The 23,728-nt window shown below is 33.8% G+C and overlaps 2 protein-coding genes and 1 long non-coding RNA gene across 9 annotated transcripts in view; 1 reads left to right on the plus strand and 2 right to left on the minus strand.

The window, feature by feature from the left end:
- Positions 1 to 440: 440 nt before the first annotated feature.
- Positions 441 to 6,806, minus strand: LOC127069713 (ras-related protein Ral-a). 6 transcript variants are annotated; one of them, XM_051007081.1, is made up of 6 exons: positions 6,421 to 6,806; positions 5,870 to 6,016; positions 5,480 to 5,688; positions 5,074 to 5,248; positions 3,319 to 3,435; positions 441 to 2,078 (listed from the first exon to the last, which is right to left on the minus strand). In XM_051007081.1, exons 2-5 carry the CDS (start codon positions 5,972 to 5,974, stop codon positions 3,319 to 3,321), a joined length of 606 nt encoding a protein of 201 aa, XP_050863038.1. In that variant the 5' UTR covers positions 5,975 to 6,016; positions 6,421 to 6,806; the 3' UTR covers positions 441 to 2,078. The 6 variants fall into 6 exon arrangements, 5 of the variants coding, with proteins under 5 accessions (XP_050863038.1, XP_050863040.1, XP_050863039.1 ...); XR_007783677.1 differs by lacking the exon at positions 441 to 2,078 and adding an exon at positions 4,581 to 4,756 and having other exon boundaries at positions 3,021 to 3,435; XM_051007082.1 differs by lacking the exon at positions 441 to 2,078 and having other exon boundaries at positions 3,021 to 3,435; positions 6,421 to 6,514; positions 6,633 to 6,806.
- A 504-nt stretch (positions 6,807 to 7,310) lies between these two features.
- LOC127069700 (protein O-mannosyl-transferase Tmtc3-like) lies at positions 7,311 to 12,885 on the plus strand. 2 transcript variants are annotated; one of them, XR_007783671.1, is made up of 14 exons: positions 7,311 to 8,068; positions 8,696 to 8,832; positions 8,936 to 9,017; positions 9,082 to 9,181; positions 9,265 to 9,380; positions 9,450 to 9,622; positions 9,710 to 9,965; positions 10,055 to 10,203; positions 10,280 to 10,592; positions 10,677 to 10,967; positions 11,075 to 11,257; positions 11,358 to 11,642; positions 11,724 to 12,651; positions 12,786 to 12,885. XR_007783671.1 is itself a non-coding variant. In XM_051007019.1 (13 exons), exons 1-13 carry the CDS (start codon positions 7,877 to 7,879, stop codon positions 12,393 to 12,395), a joined length of 2,949 nt encoding a protein of 982 aa, XP_050862976.1. In that variant the 5' UTR covers positions 7,311 to 7,876; the 3' UTR covers positions 12,396 to 12,885. The 2 variants fall into 2 exon arrangements, 1 of the variants encoding a protein (XP_050862976.1); XM_051007019.1 differs by having other exon boundaries at positions 11,724 to 12,885.
- A 6,502-nt stretch (positions 12,886 to 19,387) lies between these two features.
- Positions 19,388 to 23,728, minus strand: part of LOC127069720 (uncharacterized) — a 31,690-nt gene continuing 27,349 nt past the window's right edge. The window contains exon 3 of the long non-coding RNA XR_007783679.1: positions 19,388 to 23,526. This is a non-coding gene — a long non-coding RNA (uncharacterized LOC127069720). The remainder of the gene's footprint in view (positions 23,527 to 23,728) is intronic.

The following is a 23,728-nucleotide window of genomic DNA, read 5'->3' on the forward strand; positions in this document are numbered from 1 at the left end:
TTCTTACTAGAGAAAGTGACCACATTGAAATATTTTTATAAATTGAACGTTTAAGAGCGCCCTCTTTAACAAATTATTACCAAAAACATGCGCGTGAAAGAGCGCGCGTGATAATTTGCACTGTGTATTGTATTTACATCATGAGAAAGATGTAATATATTAGTCATCAACGAAATACTTTATATATATATACACACACACACATATATATATATGTCCTTTTCGTATGCTCTATAATTATAATTTAGCTATCGTCATATTTCTGTATATTTCCTTTGTGTGTGTTAACCATTGTTTTGAACTACTACACTAGTCAGGAATGCAATATAACAAAAACAAAAATTACCATAGTTGAAATAAATTCAAAAAGTACATTTGAAATTACTAATATTTTTACGATTATTTAGGTTTATGAAAAAAAAAAAAATAGGAAGTGTACATATTTTAATTTGAATATATATTTAATCTAATAAAGTTATAAATATTAAAAAACATTTTCTCACGAATTCGTAACTCGTTCACGTACTTTCTTGAGTTATTGTATAGCAAAGGTCATTTGGTGCAATAAAGTAAGTCATATTAATTGAATGCTCATCTGGCTTTTGATTTCTTCTATATCTTAAGTAATGCGCATTATTCTTATATACTGTTTACCATACACACACACATATATATATGTACGTTGTATATTCACCAATATATTTAGAGAGAGCACATTACTTATTATATCATAAGCATACAAACTATTATGTAATTGTTAGATGAATTCAGTTCTTTTACATAAATACATACATACATATATATATATATATATATATATATATATATACATGTAATAAGCAATCACATCAAACGATCAGTCCATAAATATTATCAATTAAAATTTTATTGGTCATAAATAATAAGCATAGTTAACTTCAATTTTAACACTTATGAGATAAAACACTTGATCGTAATACCAGTGAAAACAATTTTTTTAACTTATGAGTACTGTAAATAATTCTGCCAAAATTTTGTAATCATTCGTTGTATGAGTAAAATTACATAGCAATCCCTTTGATACAGGAACCACTCATAATACGTATGCACTTTTTTTCTTTGTTTTCACTACCGACCAAAGTTAAGTTGGACCTTTATCTCAAAATGAGCGATATCTTTGTTATCGTATGATGACATAATGGATAGATGTGATAAAATTATATGATAAATCTTTTGTATTATAGTGAAAAATGTATTGTGATAAAATAATGATAATAGTATCGTAACTGAATACATATAGGAAACAAATATGCTATAAAAACAAAATCTCAATTTTAATAATCTCGACCTTAAATATCTCACATTTGCCAGATTTTTTATATAATGGCAATAATAATTAAAAAAAAAAAAAAAAAAAAAATGAAATTTAATTCATAATACTCTTAGAATAAGAAGACGTCAAATTTTGCTAAGCATTAATGCATTAATGTTTCAAGATATGCTTGCAATTATGAAAAATGCTTATTTGCAAATGTGTACATACTGTCAAGTATTACTATTACTTCCTCATTTATCTTTCTCAATCCATAGAAAACTACTTATGAGAGTCTTCTAGCCAAACAAATTCTACAATCTATTAATTATATTGCAAACCTTTCAAGATAGGAACTATGTCTCTTAATAAGGTCAAGTTGTCGTAACACTCTTCAGTATTAGAGTATAATTATAAGCCTATCTACGTTTCGCTAAAGCTTGATACACATTCAGTAATTTCTTAACATTTTAATAGGTGATAAAGGTTATAATAAAAATTATAAATTGTCATATTATTGTGTAAAGTGTCACAAAATGTGTATAAATACTGTTCTTTTATGCATGTTTCAGAAATTGGGCGTTAGATGTCTTCTTATATAAGCTACATACTTTTCTTTTCTTTTCTTTCTTTCTTTCTTTCTTTTTTTCTTTTGTTCTCTCTCTCTTTTTTTTTTACTTTGTTAGAGCAAGATGCAGCACTTTGTCTTTTTCTTACGTTCATCTCCATCCACTTGATTTTCTTGCGCTTTACGAGCAGCTATTGCCCGCATTAAATCAAAAAATACCTGTAATAAACGAAAATAATATTCATATCTTATCGTATCATTTTTTGTACATCATATATATATATATATATATATATATATTAATACTGAAATCGAAATGATTAGAATTTTATCAGAAAACATTATAGTATATATCATTACACATCTCAGTAATTTTTTTTTTTTAATCTCTTGTAATTTATTCGATAGAATTATTTTCAATTCTATTATTGTTCTTTCTAACAATAGGAATCTCCTTGATTGCTAAAAAAATTAATTTATAATTGAGATTTTGTTAACAAAATCTATTAGGAAATATTAAATTATTGACGGTTCCTTGAATTGTCAAGAAAAAATTGTTTATTGCGATAAATAAAGATATGGTACACGAATTTGTTTCATGCAATGAAAAAATGTGACAGAAATTGGAAAGCATAAAAGCCATAGAATAAATACAACAGAGGGTATTAAAATATTGAATAGCTAATCAAACATTGTCATTTCACAGAAGAATAATTATGGGATGTAAATATAAATTTGAATTTACTATGTTTTAAGAGGAAAGAAAAAAACCAAAAAAAAATTATATATATTATAGTGAGAGCAGAAACCTAATATATGTTCTACATTATATTGCAAGTATGCTGTATAAATAGATATTTTTTTCAAGCACATCAAATCTAGGCCTTGTGAAACAAAACATAGAACTACAGGATTAGTGCAATAGCATGTCATTTTATGCCAATGTATATTATCATAATATTTAGAAAAGCAAAGTGCACACATTCTACTAGAAATCTAATTAAGGCCTTGCACGACATCAATATAATTATTTTTCTTGTATCATATGTTCCATATATCATTTCTAAAGAAATGGCGGCATATGTTGTTGAAAAATTACACATGTCTAACAAAAAATGATTTTTTATGTTTCTCTTACATTGTTCTCACAGACACATGAAATTACCTAACTTATCATTTTATTGTCACTTATATATGTGTAATCAAATTAAAAAAATTTTTTTTTCGGTTTAATTTACAAACGTAATGTATAAGAAGACCAAAGTTGACAGTATTAATATTAACATACAGAATAATGATAACATTAAATATCATTTTTAATTATCTTCAACATATTTCATTTTTCGAATATAACTGCACAAAGGCATATTTATAAATTTCTTTTATAAATTATCTATAATTTTGTTCATTTTGATTCTTTCTCAAACTTAAAAAAAGCGCTGTGAAAAAAATAGCAAACCTATAGAATAATGCACTTCTTTTTCTTCCGCTTGGCACGATCCTTTTCACGGCCATTACTTGCTGACTTGTCTTCGATCTTGCGTGACCTTATTTCACGCATCAAGTCGAAAAACACCTGCAAATATGCAATGATGCTGTCTCAAAGCTTTAATGTTATTTCAATTATTATTTTTGAACCATAGGAGATATATGATAGAAATTACTTTTGTGCATATAATATAAGTATAGTCACAAACTACTACGTTTTTTTTTTATCATAAAGCATGTACACAACAATGATAATAAATACATTCACAATACATTCACAAATATACGTAATATAAATATAAAATCAGGCAGAGCTTACAGTGTGCTTTCATGCTCTTAATAAAATATTATAATCAAATAATGTATATTATATTAAAAAGATTATAATACATGTATTTTAATTGTATTAATCATGAATGATTCAAGTGTCAGGCTTATCATATCTTCACAATTTTTTTTGTGAAAAGTGGGAATTCCATGAGCATATGTCACCTAATCTAAGAAATAATGAATCATGAGCTACATGCCATTCCTCTGATGATATAAAGATAGTGATGATAAATATTAAAGGTGAAATTTGTATGTTATTGTACATTACATGAATTAATCTATATACCACTTTGGTTATTAATTGGCAGTTTAGTAAAAGTGCTAATTAAAAGAAATTCGTTCTTTGCATATTTCTTGTCAAAATGAAAAGATAATTGTAGAAGCATAAAGGGTTAATAAGGTAAATTAACAATGCAATGCATTTTACTTATTTCACTTAACCAATGTTTTTAGTTATTAATAGACTTTTTCCAGCGATTAGTTCAGGAATTTACTCCAGATCTTTAGGAAGATTAAGATTCTATTATAATTCTGCATTTAGTCAGCATTTGTTGCATACTACAAAAACACATCATACATCAATAGTAAGTATATGCTACTACAAAAAATATTAGTCATCCGCAATATATGATTTTACCACTGTGGCATTGTATAGTAAGAATGTTATAGATATTGATAGTACATAATGATGTATGAAATGACATGAACTATATATCATAAATATATTACATTTTGTGTAAGTTAGTTTAATTTCTGTGAATGATATATTTACTATGAATTAATTAAACTACTAGCAAGAAAGAGTTAATGTGTATGATTCACACTGTATAGTAAACAAAACATTCCATGTACACTTTACAGTGCTGTCCATCAATGCACGCCCTCGACCCTTTTCTACTGTACCTTCATATTATTTTCTCTAGGATACACCATGAAGATTCATAAGTAGTGTTCTTTTGTATTCCTTATTACCAGTGAAAGTAAAGTTTCAAAAGTGATAGCGAACTTAGCAATATTCCCTTCCCATTTCCTTATGATTAATTTGGTCATAAACCCATTTTATGGTCAGTTAAATGCTTCTGGAAATTGAAGGCACAAAAACAAAAGAATTATGTTTCTAAGTCTTCAAGGAATGTATTTATATAAAAAGAAAATGCATGGTGGTAGAGCGAGCAGAATTAATGAACAGCACTATATTTATGTATTAAAACTTATGCAATCATCCTATTGAAAATAAAATGTATAATCATTGTAATTTATCTCCAATTGTAAGTATTCAGACATCATGAATAATAGTTTCTTTACTATCATATCACAGTCGCTTAAACTGTTTTCCATGTATCCTTTATCATTTACTGGAAGTGTAAGATATTTAAGTAGGAACAGTAATTCTTACCTTATCAACATTTTCCTTTGTTTTTGCACTTGTTTCTACATAAGGTACACCCCATTGTTGTGACCGGGCTTGCGCTTCTGCCAAACTGACTTTTCTTTTTTCTTGTAGGTCACTTTTATTTCCCACTAATAAAAATGGAATGTTCTCGTCATTTTTTACTCTGAGAATCTGTTCTCTATGAAACAAGAAAAGTTTCTCTATAAAATTTTAGACAAGCTAATCTGCATACTTATCATCATTGATAAAATTTCATAATATTTTTATAAATGTATTACAGTCGAAATATAACAAAACGGTAGAACATACATAATAAATATCTTTAAATTTCTAACATTTATTTTAAGAGAAAGAGAGAGAGAGAGAGAGAGAGAGAGCAAAATCCTTAATTAAATTATACATTTTCTACCTAAATTCCTGTGTTGCTTGAAAACTGTCGTCTTCTGTTATAGAAAATACACAAAGAAATCCTTCTCCACTGCGAAAATAATTATCTCGAATCGCCGCATAATCTTCTTGTCCTGCGGTATCTAAGATATCTATTTGTACTTCCTCTCCATCTAATACAACTTTTTTTCTATAGGAATCTGCCTTTGTTGGTTCATAATCTTCAACAAACTAATTTCAATATTTAATAATATTGTCCATCGCTATTAATAACAAATCAATTTATTTATATTTGACAAAGCGATACGCAATGCATATATATATGTGTGTATGTTATTTTATTTCATACGTTCCATAGAAATTTAGATAATATTTAACAAAGTTACAAAATTATAAAATTTTGTTTATATACCTCGTCATACATAAACTGTAAAGTTAGAGCAGATTTTCCAACACCTCCACTTCCAACCATAATAACTTTATGCATAGCTTGAGTAGCTCCAGGCTTTTTTGACATTGTTGATAGTTTTTCTCTGATTATATGTAAACTAAAGCGTATCTAAACAAAAAAGGAAAGTGATATGTAGTTAGAAAAATAATCTTAAATCTTGTTAGTATTAAATATTCAAACATATTCTACTTACATCCAGTACTTATCTAAATTTTTCCTAGTATATTATACTATGATATATAATCGATTACATATAATCGTAAGGCAATGAGTCTAAATGTAACCATGGATGATTCACGTTTAATTAATCGAATGATACACTAAGCTAAAAGTGAAACGCCAGCAATGAAAGGCGGTGCCACACTACTCTATGATTGTAGGTTGGAAGGAACAGGAAGTATGTTTTTATATACGCTTTTTCTTTCTCTTTTTTTTTTTTTTTTCAAATACCGGTCAGTAACCTAACTTAAAACATTATATTTATAATTTCTATTAAAAAGAAATATAACTACCTTTAGATCGACTGGACCTTAAGAAAATCAATTTATTATCAGATTTTACTTGTCAGTCGATAATTCACTGGCTCATGCTACGTTACACTGTTAACTGTCAGAGAAAAATCTTATATTATCGTCCACGAAGTAGTCACATAACTGTATATTCACTGACTGAATGCAACAGTTATTGTGTTTTATATACATATATATACATAATAAGTTCTCACGGTATAAAATTATTTAAATCTATATATCCGTTATAAAAGATTTTTCTGACAGATCACAAAAAGATGTCTTCGTAAAATATTAAACAATTACAAATAACAATTATAAAAGGTAATTCTTTTGAAGAAACAATCTAATCTTCGGAGAGATATTCCGTCAGAAACGAGTCTCGTATTAAATTTCGAGTAGACGATGTTACGATAGTAGAGGGCACTGGTAACAACCGATAGTAGTGCCACCTACGTCGAATACGTCAACTATGAAATGGGCGGGACATTGATATCGATTCAATATTGCATTTAACTAATTAATAGCAACACTTTGAAGTAATAACAATGAACATTTTATTCATTTATCAAAGATAACATAACATCTGTAAGCTGTTTTCAATCTATCAAAGAATTCAACGAACGAATCAATATCGAGTTACCAGTGAAAATCGGTCGATAATGAAAACTCGATTTAACGCAAACTTTGTATAAAATTAAAACGTCGAATCTCTTTTTGTACAAAGAAACAATACGAACGTAGTATCAAGAAATTAATTTTATAATTCATTGACATTACCTTTGAATTAAAAGAAAAATTACATTGAAATAGAATTGTAATATGATAGGAAATGAACGCTTGCGCGCAACTTGTTCGCGATATCTCGAGCGACCTCGCGTGTCGTCTCTGGGTTCTTCAATTGTTGTTCCGTGACGCGACGGTTCGATCGTACCGAACCCTTCTGCGATTGATTTTTGCTCGTTCGTTTCGACAGCTTTTTTTCTCGTAAAAAAAAGGGGGAAATCGCGTAAAGAATAAGAAGACGAAGCCGAAAGCAGAAGACGGAAAGTTTAGATTGGATATAATGTTCGCGTCAATATTTCTTGATTTCGATGAACGTGAGATATGGCGGTGTTTAAATATATCAAATAAGGTGGAAGAGTATTAGCGATATGAAAACGACGATTCTGTACGAATGGCATTTGTAGATATGACATTTAACCGGTTTTTCTCCGGTTTACAAAGAATAGCTTGAATCTTCTATACATATATATATATACACATACAATCATACAACATACATACATACATACATACAACATACATACTTACATACACACTCATACATCTTTATATATATATACATATATATACTTAGGAAGAATTAATAAGAAGTGATCATCATTGAAAAAAATAATAACGTTATTATTCCGTTAATTCGCATGAAACCGAATGGCCGATTAATGTGTTAGTTGTGATGGGAGTGCCTGCGCGGGGAGCACTTGCGGCAATCATAGCCTTTACCGCGTTTGCCGTTTATTTAAATAGCCTCAGTTGCGGGTTCGTTTTTGACGATATTTCAGCGATTAAGGATAATCGAGATTTAAGGCCGCATACACCCCTGAAGAATGTTTTTTACAACGACTTTTGGGGTACCCCTATGCATAAGGTGAGATAGGAGAAAAGGATCATTCAATGGACGCGCACCGGTCACCCCTTTCATCTCTTCGTCTCGGCATTCCCCTCTCTACCACTCTCTCGTTCTCTCTCTCTCTCTCTCACACACACACACACACTCTATCGTTCTCTCTCTCTCTCTCTGTATCTATCTATGTGTGTGCGTGCGTGTGTCTCGTGTATTGATCCGCGGCGTCCGTTCATTTCATTGCAATCCAAATGTGCAATTTGGAAAGCAATATTTTTGACTTACTTTTTATTCTATTTCTTTAATCTTACTTTTAGAAATAAATATGATGTCATATACGAAGTTAAAAAATCCTCCAAACTATGATCTAATTTCTATGTAAATTATAAATTTTTATGTTCATCTTAAGCAATGTATGCGATTAGTTTATTTATTTATTTATTTTTTTTTTGAGGATATTGTCTCGATAAGAATGTTTTTTTAGAATATTTTTTTTTATATTTTTACAATTAAAGGTTTATCCAAGACAATTGTTATTGTTTTGTTTATGAATATATATATATGTGTGTGTGTGTGTGTGTGCATGTATACATATACATATATCGTTCTTTTATTTTTTGTTTATTATTGTATCGGAATATCTATTTATAGGAACAATCACACAAGTCATACAGACCACTTTGTGTTCTCACATTCCGGTGGAATTACCTGATTCACCAGCTTGATCCTATGGGATATCATTTGCTTAATGTCATTCTACATGTTGGAGTGTGTCTATTATACTTCAGGTTTGTTTACAATATTACAATACTATTCGTTATACTTTCAGGATCTATTTATAAATGATTCATTCAGATATTGTCTTTGCATAATATTATTTTTCAATTTCAGAATCTGTTTGATGTTTTTATCAGACTTGGCAAGTCTCGTATCTTCCTTGCTGTTTGCTGTACATCCGATACATACAGAAGCAGTAAGTTATGTCACGTAATGCGTATATTATTAAGATGACAAAGATTAACACATATTTTTATTAGGTTACAGGAGTGGTTGGAAGAGCTGAAACTCTTTCTTCGCTATTTTATCTGGCAGCTTTAATCACATATACTAAATGTTGCAAAAGTAAAAAATCTACAGGTAAAACATATATATCTGTAATATGATTTATGGTAATCTTTCATATATGTAGAATATTATGCTTCAATGATGTACCTTTGCAGGATGGAAATCATTGATATTATCTATGTTTTTTGTATTTACTGCTATGTTATGTAAAGAACAAGGAATAACAGCCACAGCTGTCTGTGTCTTATATGAAATTTTTGTTGTACAAAAGGTAAAATAGAATATATTGGTAAACATTTCGATTTCACACAGATGGATTAATTTGTTACTTTATTCTCAGGTAAAAGCATCAGATATTTGTTTAGCAATAAAATCTGCATTTGATGGTAAGAAGATATCGCCTACATGGTCCAGCGAAGGTACAAAGCGTTTAACAGCTCTTACCGCTGTTACATTTAGCTTATTGATTTTACGATTACACGTAATGGGTTCAAAATTACCTGTATTTACTAGGTATGGCCAAATATTTATAGATCATTCAATAAATCAAATATTTTAATCGTTATTTCGATACAGAAGATGTTCTATCTATTTTTTTAGATTCGACAATCCTGCATCAGTTGCTACAACACCAACGAGACAATTGACATACAATTATCTCGCAGCAGTTAATTTAAGATTACTTTTTCTTCCAAGCGATCTGTGTTGTGATTGGACAATGGGAACGATACCGTTGGTAGAAAGCTTTACAGATATTCGTAATCTCGCAACTATAGCCACACACGGTACTATCTTAGGATTACTGGCAACAGCCACTTTAACGCGAAATAGACAAACGTCTGTTATTCTTATAATGGTAATAACTACAATCTTTAAGAACGAGAAACATTTCAGTTCCGATCAGTTTCTTCGGTGATATACATTTTCGATGATATATATTTTTAGAGTTTAGCAATGATGATTCTACCATTTCTACCTGCATCAAATCTTTTCTTCCCTGTTGGATTTGTCATTGCTGAAAGAGTTTTATATGCTCCTTCTATGGGTTTTTGTATGCTCGTGGGATACGGATGGAGTATTTTATCTATGAGAAAGTAATTAACTTATTAAAGATTACATTAAATTATTAAAGTTAATCGATATAAATTTTTAATCTTTACTTTATTTTAGATTTAAAAAGCTAACATTATTTCTATTAATAACACTTTTGGCTGCTCATTCCACAAAAACATTTATGAGGAATTACGATTGGTTGGATGAATATTCTATATTCATGTCTGGTTTGAAAGTAAACGATCGGAATGCCAAGCTATTTAATAACGTGGGTCATGCACTGGAAAGTCAAGGTCGATTTAAAGAAGCCCTTAATTTCTTTAATATGGCTGTACAAGTCCAAGGTGACGATATCGGTGCTCATATTAATGTCGGTCGCACATATAATCATCTTAAAATGTTTAAGGAAGCGGAGGATGCTTACTTGAAGGTAATTGCAATAAATTTCCATTCGTATCGTGTTTCGAGATTGTATATAATTATATATTTAATTGTGTTTCTAAACGTTCCTTAGGCAAAATCGTTATTACCGAAGGCAAAGCCAGGAGAATCTTATCAAGCACGTATAGCACCTAATCATTTAAATGTCTTTGTCAATCTGGCAAATTTAATAGCCAAAAATGCTACCAGATTAGAAGAGGCTGATTTATTGTATCGTCAAGCTATAAGTATGCGTGCTGATTATACGCAAGCCTACATTAATCGTGGCGATGTTTTGATTAAACTTAATCGTACAAAGGAAGCTCAGGAGGTTTATGAACGAGCATTATTTTACGACAGTAATAATCCGGATATTTATTATAACGTAAATACCAAGTTTTTCAATGGACGAGATAGTTTATTATATATCTACAATTTTATTAATTATCATTTTATTCATCCTCTCTCAAGACATTTTTATCTTTGTTTCAGCTTGGAGTTGTGTTCTTGGAACAAGGAAAAGCGTCTCAAGCTTTAGCTTATCTCGACAAAGCTCTCGAATTTGATCCAGAACACGAGCAAGCATTATTAAATTCAGCTATATTACTTCAAGAATTAGGACGTGCCGAATTACGTAAAGTGGCACGAGAAAGACTTTTGAAACTACTGAGGAAAGTAAGTTTTTGAATAAGTTATATTTATCACTTCAGGAACTTGGAAAAATAATGGAAAACGATCAAAGATAAACATTGTATCGTATCGAATTTTTATATAGGATTCCAACAATGAACGTGTCCACTTTAATCTTGGAATGTTAGCCATGGATGATCATGACAGCGGCAGTGCCGAACGTTGGTTTCGAAATGCTGTAGCCTTGAAAGAAGATTTCCGATCGGCTCTTTTCAATTTGGCTTTATTATTAGCAGACGAGCAACGTCCACTCGAAGCGGCACCCTTCTTGAACCAATTAGTTAGATTTCATCCGGATCATGTTAAAGGCCTAATTCTTTTAGGAGATATTTATATCAATAACATCAAGGACTTGGACGCTGCAGAAAACGTAAAGACAATTTATATATAATCTATACACGTATCGTATCGATGGCTATTAAGATGACGTATTTTTATAAATATTTTTTAGTGTTATCGCAGAATATTACAACTGGATCCAACGAATATACAAGGATTGCATAATTTGTGTGTAGTGATGGTAGAACGTGGTAAATTGGGATTAGCAGCACAATGTTTGGAACGTGCAGCAAGATTGGCTCCTCATCAGGATTATGTACACAGGCATCTTGCTATCGTAAAAGCTCGTATTAGTCGATTGCCACGTGAGCAACGGGACACTGAGATATTCGATGATTCGTTCTGGACTAGTAATGACAATGACAGAAGTTACAATAATGATTTATCAAATAACCAGTTTTTAGGGAAAACAGATACTATTTTTGCCAATCATGCAATAGTTCACAATCACATAGGAAATAAACAAAGCAATACTGATCCTTTGAAAAATCATATTGTAAATCTAGAAGATCCTGCTAAATCTGTCCAGGTATTGAATGGCATTTCTGAAAAAGCAAGGAATAAAGAGAGTAAGCAGCAGAAGGTAGTAGAATCGACTAATATTATAGAACCTACTACGAACGAAGTGTTCAATAAGATCATAAGCAGAGACGTCACGGAATTGGATATCGCTCAAAAACTTGAATTAATGAATGCTAATCAATTCAACCTGAGTGCACCATTGCTCTCTGGCACCAAGCATACAGGTACTTTACAACAAACGGAAGACAGTACGCTGTCATAGTATAAATGTTAATCCGCCGACTATACAGATATACACAGGAAGAAGGATTATGATGGTATAGCCATATAGAGCTAACATGTGAATATAAAATAAATACAGAGTATTGTTTTATATGCTGTATAAATAGGATGTTTTATAAAATATATTTAAAAAAGGTGACGTCTACTTATTTCACACATTTATCTACTCTCTTGGTAGTATTGTAATATACTGAAACTTTGTCTATATATATTCTTTCACGAATGATGTTCTCGTGGTACGTCTATAGCACAAAAAAAATCATAAGCTTTTCAAAAAGAGATTTATACAGAATTATCATTCATTCAGTCTTTAAGAACGATATTAGAATGCAACCAAGAAACTAAATTGGTGACACGAACGATGTTTCAGAATGATGCACCCTAATCCTTACACTCCTTTGAGCTGACGTTTTCCCGACAGTGTTAAATTTGCCAATGAACTCGAATTAAAAAAAAAAAAAAAAAACAAATCACGATGAAATCAATAGAAATAATGTGAAAATATACATCCTAAAAGTTCATCCTAACGAATAAGAGTTTCTGAGATCGAGGTCGGTCAAGGTATAAAATTCATTTAATGTATGTTCGTTAATAAAATTTTCTCGGTGACATACATGTGTTCGTTACTTTCGTTTAGATGATTCTAAGGAAGATGCGTCAGACGTCGTCTCGAATAACAAACATTCGGTTTGCTTGGTCGTACGCACGATGGCCCTCGTCCTGCGCAGTATCGATTGCTCTTGATGCTACCACCGCCTTACGAGGGTGAAACTAGGTCGAAAGCAGCCTATACCAGTGAAGCATTCCGTTCCTCCTTCGTCTCTCGAATCCTACGATATACCTACACTATTCTATATCTTAACTCATTCCCTTCTACCTGCTTTCCCTCCTATCCCTATCCCTATCTCTATCCCTACCCTTATCCTTACCCTTACATCTACACCTACACCTACACCTACACCTACCACCACCACCCCTTTTTGCCTACCACCAATCCTTATTACGAGAATGGTAAAGGCTACACGTTGGCCAAGCCAGATCGACCCCTTCTAACTCCTCTTTAGGGGTGGCTCGCTCTGCGCTTGTGTTGAGCCTCGTTTTGAGCTTCGGTGCAAGGGGGGAATCCTTGACATAAATAATCAGTAGTAGAGCACTACGGCGCTGTCCCTGTTACCATGGTAACGATATCGATCGAGTCGTTCTACGAGTCGAACTGGGCTATAGCTTTTCTTCCGAGGGTTTTCCTTTTTCGTCCTTTCTTACTTACTTACTTACTTACTTACTTACTTACTTACTTATTTTACTCACTTTACTCACTTTACTCACTTTACCTTTTCTTTGTTCTTCTTTCTCTCTCACTTTCTCGACTCCACCCTTCAGTTCTATTTTATTTTCTTCTCCGACGTTGGCCCAATTTTTACACAACTTTTATATATCTCATCTTCTCGCTCGATCAATTCCAGATAAACTTTTTACACTTTATTACAGTAATCGAGTGAAATACGATAATGTTTAAGTCTGTATTTTGTAGAGAGAATCAGTCGATTGTATATGAGTAAAAGACAAATAACTCTTACACAATATCTATCTTATTTAAATAGTAATCATTAAATGTAAAGAACAAAACATAGGGAGATAACAAAAAAATAAATGCTAGTGCATTAATGCTAGCATATACGCGGCAACTTGTACATATGTATATCTATATAATAAGCTAATAGGATTCTTTTGTTTCTTATTGTTAGAGTCTACAAGGTCGACGAGTTACGTGTTGAACATTCAAGGGCAGAATGGAGGAAGAAAAGCTCTCCGATAAGTCTGAATGGTGCATGCCATAACGACGATTAGAAGAATGCTAGCAAGATAAGGTCGAATGAGATATGCATTGTATTTTTAATTACTCTTAACAAAGAGAAGGATGTTTCTATTGTGTGTATTATATATATATATATATATATAGATATATGTATACAGACATACATAATTCTACAACTCTGTTATCTATATAACACTATATATAACATAGTTCCGTGTGTATGTAATTCTACTCTAACTATTTTTAAATTTATCTCCTATAAACTATTTAATTAATATCCGACAAGTTATTTCAAGAATGATACATAATTTTACTCCCGACAATATCAAAGAAATTGTTATTAAAATATACATGAAAAGGTGAAAAATATTCTTAACGAGTTGAAAAAAATGAGATTTTTTGAAGACGTGGAAACGATTGAACGGAACGAGAACCTATGTGAATTCGCAAGCTTGCTGTTTCGTGACGACGCACGCAGCTCGCGTACGCGTTTCAAGGCTGACACCGCCCCCTCTTTATATACATATATATATATATATATATACACATACACACACACGTTTATATCTCCTCTGTCTCTCTCTCTGTGTCTCGCTCCTCTTGGGTCCCCTTCCGACATGAGTATCGTCTATATGCCCCGATCTTCCTCGTCTTGCCTCTCCCTCTTTTCTGCCCCCACGACACATCCTATCCTATCGCATGACTCTGCACCGTTACGCAACAAACCGTACAGAAACGCTAGCTTTCGGTTCGCGTGGAACAGGGTGGGGATGAACGCTGGAGTACGCAAGTTAAGAACGACTACGCACGCATCGGAATTGCGCCAGAGACAGTAGTATATATGTATGTATGTATATATGTACATATATATATATATATATAAACTACTATGCAAACAATAAACTTCGACATTCTACTCGTATTTGCAATCTTTCTTTTAACTCAAACTTACTTCCGTCATGTTGTTTCTTTCTTTCTTTTTATTTAAGCTTTCTTTCATGTTTAGAAAAGATTACGACGAATTAACAATCAATCCTTTGTAATATAATTATAAATTTTTTAGTTTGGTCCAAGATAAACATTTGGTTTGTTCCGCTCTTGCTATATCTATATATGTACTTATGTAGGTATACCTCCGCAGTAATTCTTCAATAAAACTTTGCTATATCTTATTCTTTATTTGTTTCGTTAATTAAAAGTGAAGCGTCACGTCAGAGGTGATTCAACAGTTTTATGGAAAAATAGTTTTATCGTTTGAGTGATGACTTCATAGTACGAAAGGTTAATTTTCTAGCAAGAAAATGATACAAGGATTATAACGTATAGTTATATGATGTTAAAGAGACTTAATTTTTCATTAACTCGCTTGAGATATTTCCAACTTTACTTCATGATTATTAATACTGCGAATGAAAAAATAAGCTTTTTTTAATATCAAAATAAACATGGTTTTCTACTCATATTAATATTAAAAAGTAAATAATATATAACATTGAAAAATTATGCGAAACCGGGATTAAAGAATTGCTTGTTCGTGCATGCGCAACTATGACTGCGCTAAAACCGCACGCGTTACGCGTGATCGCGCCCACGCGTAAACGTATGCGTGCTACGAAACGAAGTCTTTTTTTTACATCGACACGAGATTGTATATATAAATATAAGTACATATATATAGGTGTATACGTACGTATATATGCACATGAATTTTACAGTATTTATATATGTATTTGTAATGAACGTAAAGCATTACATGCGTAATGGTTTTGACGTATGGCACCATTTTAGATAAAAGTGGATCTCGATGTTGAGCCATAATTTCGTATCCATTTAAGATTTTCTCTTATCGAATTTATTTCCTTACCTATAATTAAATATTACATCGATCCTTTGATCATTAATATATTCCACAGTCGTTTTAAAATTCAAATTAGTTATCGTTTCAAAGTTTTTCAATTTTCTGTTTAGTTTCATTAACAAAACATATCCCTTGACATTGACTTCCCCCAATGTCCATCTTCCTCTCTTTTTTTACACTATTTCGTAACGTAACGTTACACTCATGATGTAACGGTAACGTATACGATTAAATGTCCGTCCACGAGTACCGTTTTAAGACAGGATATGGATACTTATACTCGTGGAAACCAAAATGGCTGACGATGTTCCCAATTTTTATATTTTTCTTTTCTTTTTTCTTTTTTCATTGTGATAAATGATGAAATACGATGAGACAATATTCCAAGTGTAAAGGAAAACCAACATGTGATTAAATATCCTCCGACGTATAACATTTTAAGAAAAGATTTTTATATTTTTCTCCACGCGTATATTCCTTTTTTCCTTTACGATTCTGATAAGCGAAAATTATATAATGAAATAATGTTCGTCAATGCGAAGAAAAAGCAACGTGCGAAATTTCTTATTAAACGGGGCTTGTGTAAAGGCCAAGTAGACAATACTTGGACGTGGAATTGCAATTTCGCGTGCATAGAATCGCGAGGGAGTCATCCGGCCTAGTTCATAATACCGTGGCTTGGTGGTTATAGTCAGTAAATGTAGGACAGGGAGTATGTGTGTGTCCATTTGTGTGTGCCGCGAAACATCCCGATTATGATGCAGCAGACGCGTAACTATGAAAGTATTCGCGTGTTTCTAGCGCCTGCGCCACGTATGGTATACGTAAAATGGCACACATAGACATAGACACATATATATCTACACACTAGTGAGAAAGAGCACTTTGCAAGCACGGCTTTTGTTCGGAACGTAACGTTAGGTTGACACGATCGTATTGTTCGCCGACAAAGGTAGACATCTCGGTAATTCATGCGAATCGTCGTCATCTTTGGTCTCTTCTCGATGATACTCTTAGTTCCTACATCGACGTTGGAGAAATGTTAAAAGTGTGTCATAAATATCGATTCGCTTAACGAAGGGTAATACAAAGATAAAGACAAAAGTCTATTATTTCTTGAAACTCTTACGGATAGAATATAATATATACGTGTAGATATGAATAATAATACGTGTTACTTATTATTTATCCCTTTCATATATTTACGTCATTCTAACGATAAATAGGATAGAAAGTCTAAGTCGATTAGGTGTTCATGCACGGTGTTCTGTAAAATGTCCAATAAATCTAGAAGATAGAAGATGCATAGAGAGTAAGGGTGTGATAGAAACCGTATGGCTCTTGCGTTCTCTATCGGTTTTCTCTCTATGTTACACTCTGTCGTCTAACGGATCTCTCTCTCTCTCTCTCTTTCTTTCTCTATTTCTATCTATCTCTCTCACGGGACAAGAAGTTCGATTTCGACATAACGAATGCAGGTTCTACCACTTTGTGACGATCAATAAGAACCAGCTCGTATCGAGGTGAAAGTATTCATATATTGTGAATATATATTCCAATCTAAACGTTCTCTCTTATAGGTATTATATCAGAGAGACAGCTGTATTTTTCGAATGAACCGAGATGTCACGCGATAATAATACTTCTACCTACCTACATACGTACATACATATGTATGCATATGCGCGCGTTAAATGTTCGACGTTATTCCGTTTGGGAAGAGTAAGCTTGAAAACGAGTTTTCGCTCTGACTCCTTACGAAGTATGCTTATTTAACGAATTTGCATTCACGTAAGAAGTTACGGTTCGTTTTACTTAGGACTCGACACTCTTCTCACGTTTCCTGCTGTTTCTTACTATTCCATAGTTGTTTCATAATATCCGTTCGTTGATCGGGATCATCGTGTTGGAATGATTATTTTAATGATGAGATACAAACATCCAAGTAGTCATTTCCGAAGTAATATTTCAAATAAAATTGAAGTAAAAAAAAGAAGGAGAGATAGAGATAGAGATAGAGATAGACAGACGGACAGAGATTTGTACAAAAGATTTCTTAACTCGTCTTTCTATCTCCTATTATAATGGCGCATATCAGAGATGATCTAAGCACGACTCTGAATCTTCCATTTGAACGATCTCCGTTCGTGCAAAGTGCAAACGGGCCAAGAACACAGAGAACGCCGGCGATGAAAAGTTCCGATTACAGAGCGCGTGTGCTGTGACACAGATACGTATCCTCCCCGCCCACTCTCCAACAGAGACTGCCTTCATAGTAGCTCTCTGCAAACTGGGCCACTGCATCCACGAAAGCACTGCTTCGTAAGTTTTGCTTTCGGTTTGTGTCTTTGCATATGTAGGTATATATACACACACACACGTAACATATACATGTGTATGTATGTTATGGGTAAACGACAGAAAGAGAGAAAGAAAGGAAAAGAGACAATTTTGTTGGATAAGAAAATTCTCATGATATCTTCCAGTGTTGCGAGGTTTCATCGTTTCTTTGCTAAATTTTCTTATTTTCTTATTTCCTTCTGCCATGTACGATCGATCGTTCAAACAAAACTAACGTGTCACCACATTCGAGATATTTCTTTGCTTATTTTACAGAGTCCTTTTTTTTCGAGGTCTGTCGTTAAGCGACTAACGTATCTACAATATTTAGCACGGAATCGTAAAAACATACAAGAGTCTTACGCTCGTTTAGATATAGGAATCGCGTTTGACGTAAAATTTCTTACAGATCGTGCGATCGAAAATTGTCTGTTTTTAACTTATACGACTACTTTCGAAGAAAGTAATTTTTGTTGTTTTAACATCGGCTGCTACGAATCGAATCTAGGATTATTGTTTCAATGATCGTAAAACAGTATTACTGAGGAGTACGTTAAAGTGTTACGTCGTAAAGCCGAAATCTAGTACGATGATATGATCCAGACGATTTGGTTTACGAATCCCCGGTCAACGATTCAAATTTAGCCAATCAAAAATTACAATTTTATTAAAATTTCCAAAGCCAAACTTTTCCCTCGAACAAAATTAACCGTTCAAATGAAAAGTGCTAAATTCAAATATTTTCCCTGTAGAATCTCAATTTCATCAGTGTATTACCTTCGCAACGATTTGTGTCCTGTTACAAACGAAATTCCCCGGAGGCATGTTTCGGTGATAAATTTACAATGCAGCCCGACGCCGCCAGCTGCGCTTCCGTAATAAGTTTAGTCAAGATAGAAAAAAAATGTCAAAAAAAAGAAAGAAAAAAGGAGCAAAAAGAAAAAGGAACGAACAAAATAATAATACTCGACGTATCATACTCTGTCATCGTATTATTTATCGCACGTATTTCGATCAATCGAACGAACGCAGCATACCTACATATTTTTAATAAATTTACATAACTATAGAGCATAACTCTGACGTAATACTTCCAAAAAAAAAGGAAAGAAAAAAAAAGAGGAGAAGAAGAAGAAGATAAAAAACAAGGATTTGGAAAATATAATTGGAGGTCCTTTCTGCGAAGAATGAAAAAAAAATAAAATAGAATAAAATAGAATAAAACAAAAAAAGAAATGAAACGAAGAAGAAGAAGAAAAAAAATAGAGTGGAGGGAAAAAAGACAAGAGATCATGATGATGACGAAGGGTTAAAAACGAGTCGATCTACGGGTCAAATTCGAACGTCCCTTGTACCGGATCCGTTGGTCTCTCTCTCTCTTTCTCTCTCTGTCTCTCTCCCCCTTATCTGTCTCTCCTCTCTCTCTTTCTCATATTGACGTCCCTGTGGTAATAACTCGCTCTCTCACGGGCGCTTACGTAAGAAAGACGTACCTACCTACCTACCAACCCACCTACTGTGTGCGTATGTATATGTATGTGGCTATTCAAGGGATCAAGGCAAACCGGTAGGCAGGCGAGCAGTCAAGCAAGCGGCCAAGTAAGCAAGCAAGCAAGCAAGCAAGCAAGCAAGCAAGCGAGCGAGCGAGCGAGCAAGCTAGCAAGCTAGCAAGCAAGCAGGCAGACAAGCAGGCAGGCAAGCAGGCAGGAAAGAAGGCAGGCAAGCGAGCAGGTAAGCGGTCGAGAAACGAACGGACAGATAGGTAAGTAGGTAGGTGGGCACATGTTGTGCGCATGCCCTCAGCCAAACCTGCCAAATGGATAGGCAATGCAACAGCGGAAATACCATCCTCCGCTTCTCCTCCTCCTTCTATTTCTTCTTCTTCTTCTTCTTCTTCTTCTTCTTCTTCTTCTACATTCTCCTCTTCTTCCTCCCTTTCCTCCTCCACTTCCCTAACTCCTGCCTCTTCCTTCTTCGCAGCATCACCCCGGCCCCTTCTAAAAGCGCCATGCTTCTCACGGCTCGTGGCAACATTCGTTTCTCTCTCTCTTTCTCTTTCTTTCTCTCGTCGAACTTCGTAGTACTTACTTTTCACAAACAGCCGCCAACAGTTCGAATACGTCATCGATATAATGGAGTAATTCTAATATCGTTTCTCTATATCGTCCTATCTCTTTCGTTTCTCAAGGAAATGGTTAACTATTCAATCATGATATTTGTACATCTATCTATTGATTGGAATGATTTTAATTAATGATAGGTTAATTAATACATTGATTGAGATGCATGGCGGATTATCTGTTATTGGCATTTAATTTTACGGATTATTTATTTCAAACGTTGTTAACGATTATAAGTACGTATATCTTTCATTATGAATTTACCCCTTGTTAAAGGGTAACATCTATTGTGGATATTGTAACAATGAAATCTCTTGTGTGTTTCATGTTCAAAAATTTAGACGTGTTAATATATGAGTATATTGTTTCATGTAGAATTAGTTTGACGATCAATGCGTTAATTGGGATATTTGATGGAGTAATTATTTATGACTGCTGCTCGCAACTTTCTTCGTTTCCCATAACAAAGAATACTTGTTTTATGCTGATTTTTAACTACGGTATTCACGGTAATTATTTATGATTACGTTAAGAGCTTCCTTGACTTCGAAGAATCATGCCACTAGGATTAATCGTTTGTAAGATCCAAATAGGATGATTTCATCGGGGCGAGGCGAGGTGTACGAAGAGAAACGTGCGTGTGAAATAACGATCAGAGGCGTCACCGAGTTAATAGATTAGTTGGAAACACGCTCGTTTCTGCGTCATATACGTCATGTACATTTGGTTTATCAAAAGGGTGGTCAAGAGAGAGAAAGCGAGAAAGGCAGAGACAGAGACAGACAGAGAAAGAAAATCGTGCGTTATAATATACACAAGTATTTATACATTGTTTGAGTAACTTTATCATTCGTCACATAATTCACGCATAATTTTCAATATTTCTTACATGCATTCCAATAAATTATTAAGATCGAAAATAATTACCATGTTGTTATCGTATCTTTAATGTTTAGACTCAACCTTTGATCGTTGCGTCAAATGTTATAAGTAATAAGGGAGAGTTGCCAAATGCGTATCGGACGATTAAATCACTTATCGCATTGATTTTGTTACATCTACTATTTATATGTATCTAATAGCAGATAGATATAGAATTGTTTTGCTCGACGTTCCGACGTTGGAATACAAATTGATCATCGAATAAAACGTAGAGATATTCCTTAAGCGTAAAAGGAAAAAAAAAAAAAACAAAAAGCGGGAGAGAAAGAAAAGTACAAAATTAGTTGAATTTTGGCGTTGGAAAGTCACGTCGATATTTTTGGAATATAGAAGAAAGGCTGTAGGGTGCGGCGTTGCCTCTAGGGACCCTAGAAGAATGGCGGACGATAGGAAGGGAAGAAGATTTCCGGGAAGAAGGGAGACGAAAAGAGAGAGAGAGAGAGAAAGAGAGAGAGAAAAGAAGAGACAGAGAGAGAGACAGAGAAAGAGAAAGATTGCGGGAGTGTGCGCGCGCGTCCTTCCTAAAAGAGGAGCGCTCTTCGTCCTTGAAGCGCCCTTGACGCGTCAACATCGTCGGCTTCGCTTCGCACGGCCTCCACTCGGATCCACCGCGAACTAATCGCCTTTAGAAAGCTTCGTTTGGTTTGCCTGCGACGCGTCGTAGGGCGTGGTCTAAGCGCACACCCGCTGACCTCCTGCCATGGCAGCCATCTTTGGAAGTGCCACGTCTCGGAATGGTGCGAGGGTGAAAGTTAGGGTGGGTTTTTCGGTAAAGAAGCGGATTATGAATCCGCATCGTAAACCCATCCCTACCACTTACACTTCCATCTTTTCTGCTTCCTTCCCTTTTAACGTTCCGCCCTCGTCTTTACGAATACCACTTTTCGCTTTACATCCTCCTTTCTACCTTTTTCGAGATTTTCCTACTCTTAAGCCTTTAATACTCTTCGAAATAAAATAAACATCATTTCTCTTTCGGAATTTAGGAAAGATGGAACGATCAAAGATGAAAGATTAACATCGGAGATCTTTGAGAACTTTCAATTATCTATCTGCATATATGTATGATCTTTCAAAGCCCTCCTCAACGTCCACGTGACTTTGATTCTCGTTGCTGTTATCGTTCAAGACTATCGTCGTATCCTCTCTTTCTTCTTCTTCTTTTTCCTTTTCCTCTACGACATAATCGTTCCGTCAAACTTCCTTCTCGTACATAGTTTTTATCTCGGCAAGTTTACGATTCTAAATTCGTATGTAAGAAAGGAAAGAAAGAATAAAACCGCGATAGCTTGCGGTGTCGACGTAGCAGCGTTGTCGTCCGGCTTTGCGGGTTAATGCAGCGCGATAGCGTGCGATGCGGTGCGGAAAAGCGTGAATCTACTGATAAAAAGTTAAAAGAAGAAAAAGGAAAAAAAATAGAAGGAAAAAGAGAACAAAATAAAGAGAGAATACCCAGAGGATGGATCGTGCGAGGACGAATTAACGAACGAGCGAGCGAGCGATCGTTTGCAGAGTTAAAAAAAGAGAGAAAGAAAAAAAGAAAAGAAAAAAAAAAGACAGAGAAAAATGGCCTCTTGAGAAGAAATCGAAAAGAATACATAATCGAATTTAGGAATCACAAAACGTGGCCAGAAAGTCGCCACTGGTGTTGAAGTTCTCGCCTAGTTCGAAGCGAAGGCTGTGCTTAATAATTGATATCGTCGCGGTTACGCAACGCGGCCTGTTCTACGCGTAGTACGAACGTTCTCGTTGCTGTGTTGTAGATACGCATTGTATGTACGTACATACGTACGTTCAGCGATAACCACGACAACTATGACGACGACGACGACGACGACGACGACGACGACGACTACGACTACGACAACGACAACTACGATGAACGTCCTGCTTGGCCTTTGCGTCGCAATGTTTCTTATTCTTCTTCCTCTTCTACGTTCACTACCACTATGATATAATTCTCTACTACACAAGCGAGAGAAACGTTCCACCCTCCGAACGGAATATTCCGTTCAGGCATCCATCGTTCTCTTGCCTGCGAATGGAAATTCATGAAATCAAAGAAAAATAAAAACGAAGATGAAGACGAAGACGAAGAAGAAGAAGAGAAGGAGGAAGAAGAAAAAGAAAAAGAAAAAGAAGAAGAAGAAGGAGAAGAAAAATCTAAAAGAATGAAAAATCGTATCGATGTTCAACGCGAAGAAAAAAGAAAAGGAAAAAAAAAGAATAAGAAAAAA

The sequence above is a fragment of the Vespula vulgaris genome, chromosome 16, assembly GCF_905475345.1.
Source record: "Vespula vulgaris chromosome 16, iyVesVulg1.1, whole genome shotgun sequence".
NCBI lineage: Eukaryota > Metazoa > Arthropoda > Insecta > Hymenoptera > Vespidae > Vespula > Vespula vulgaris.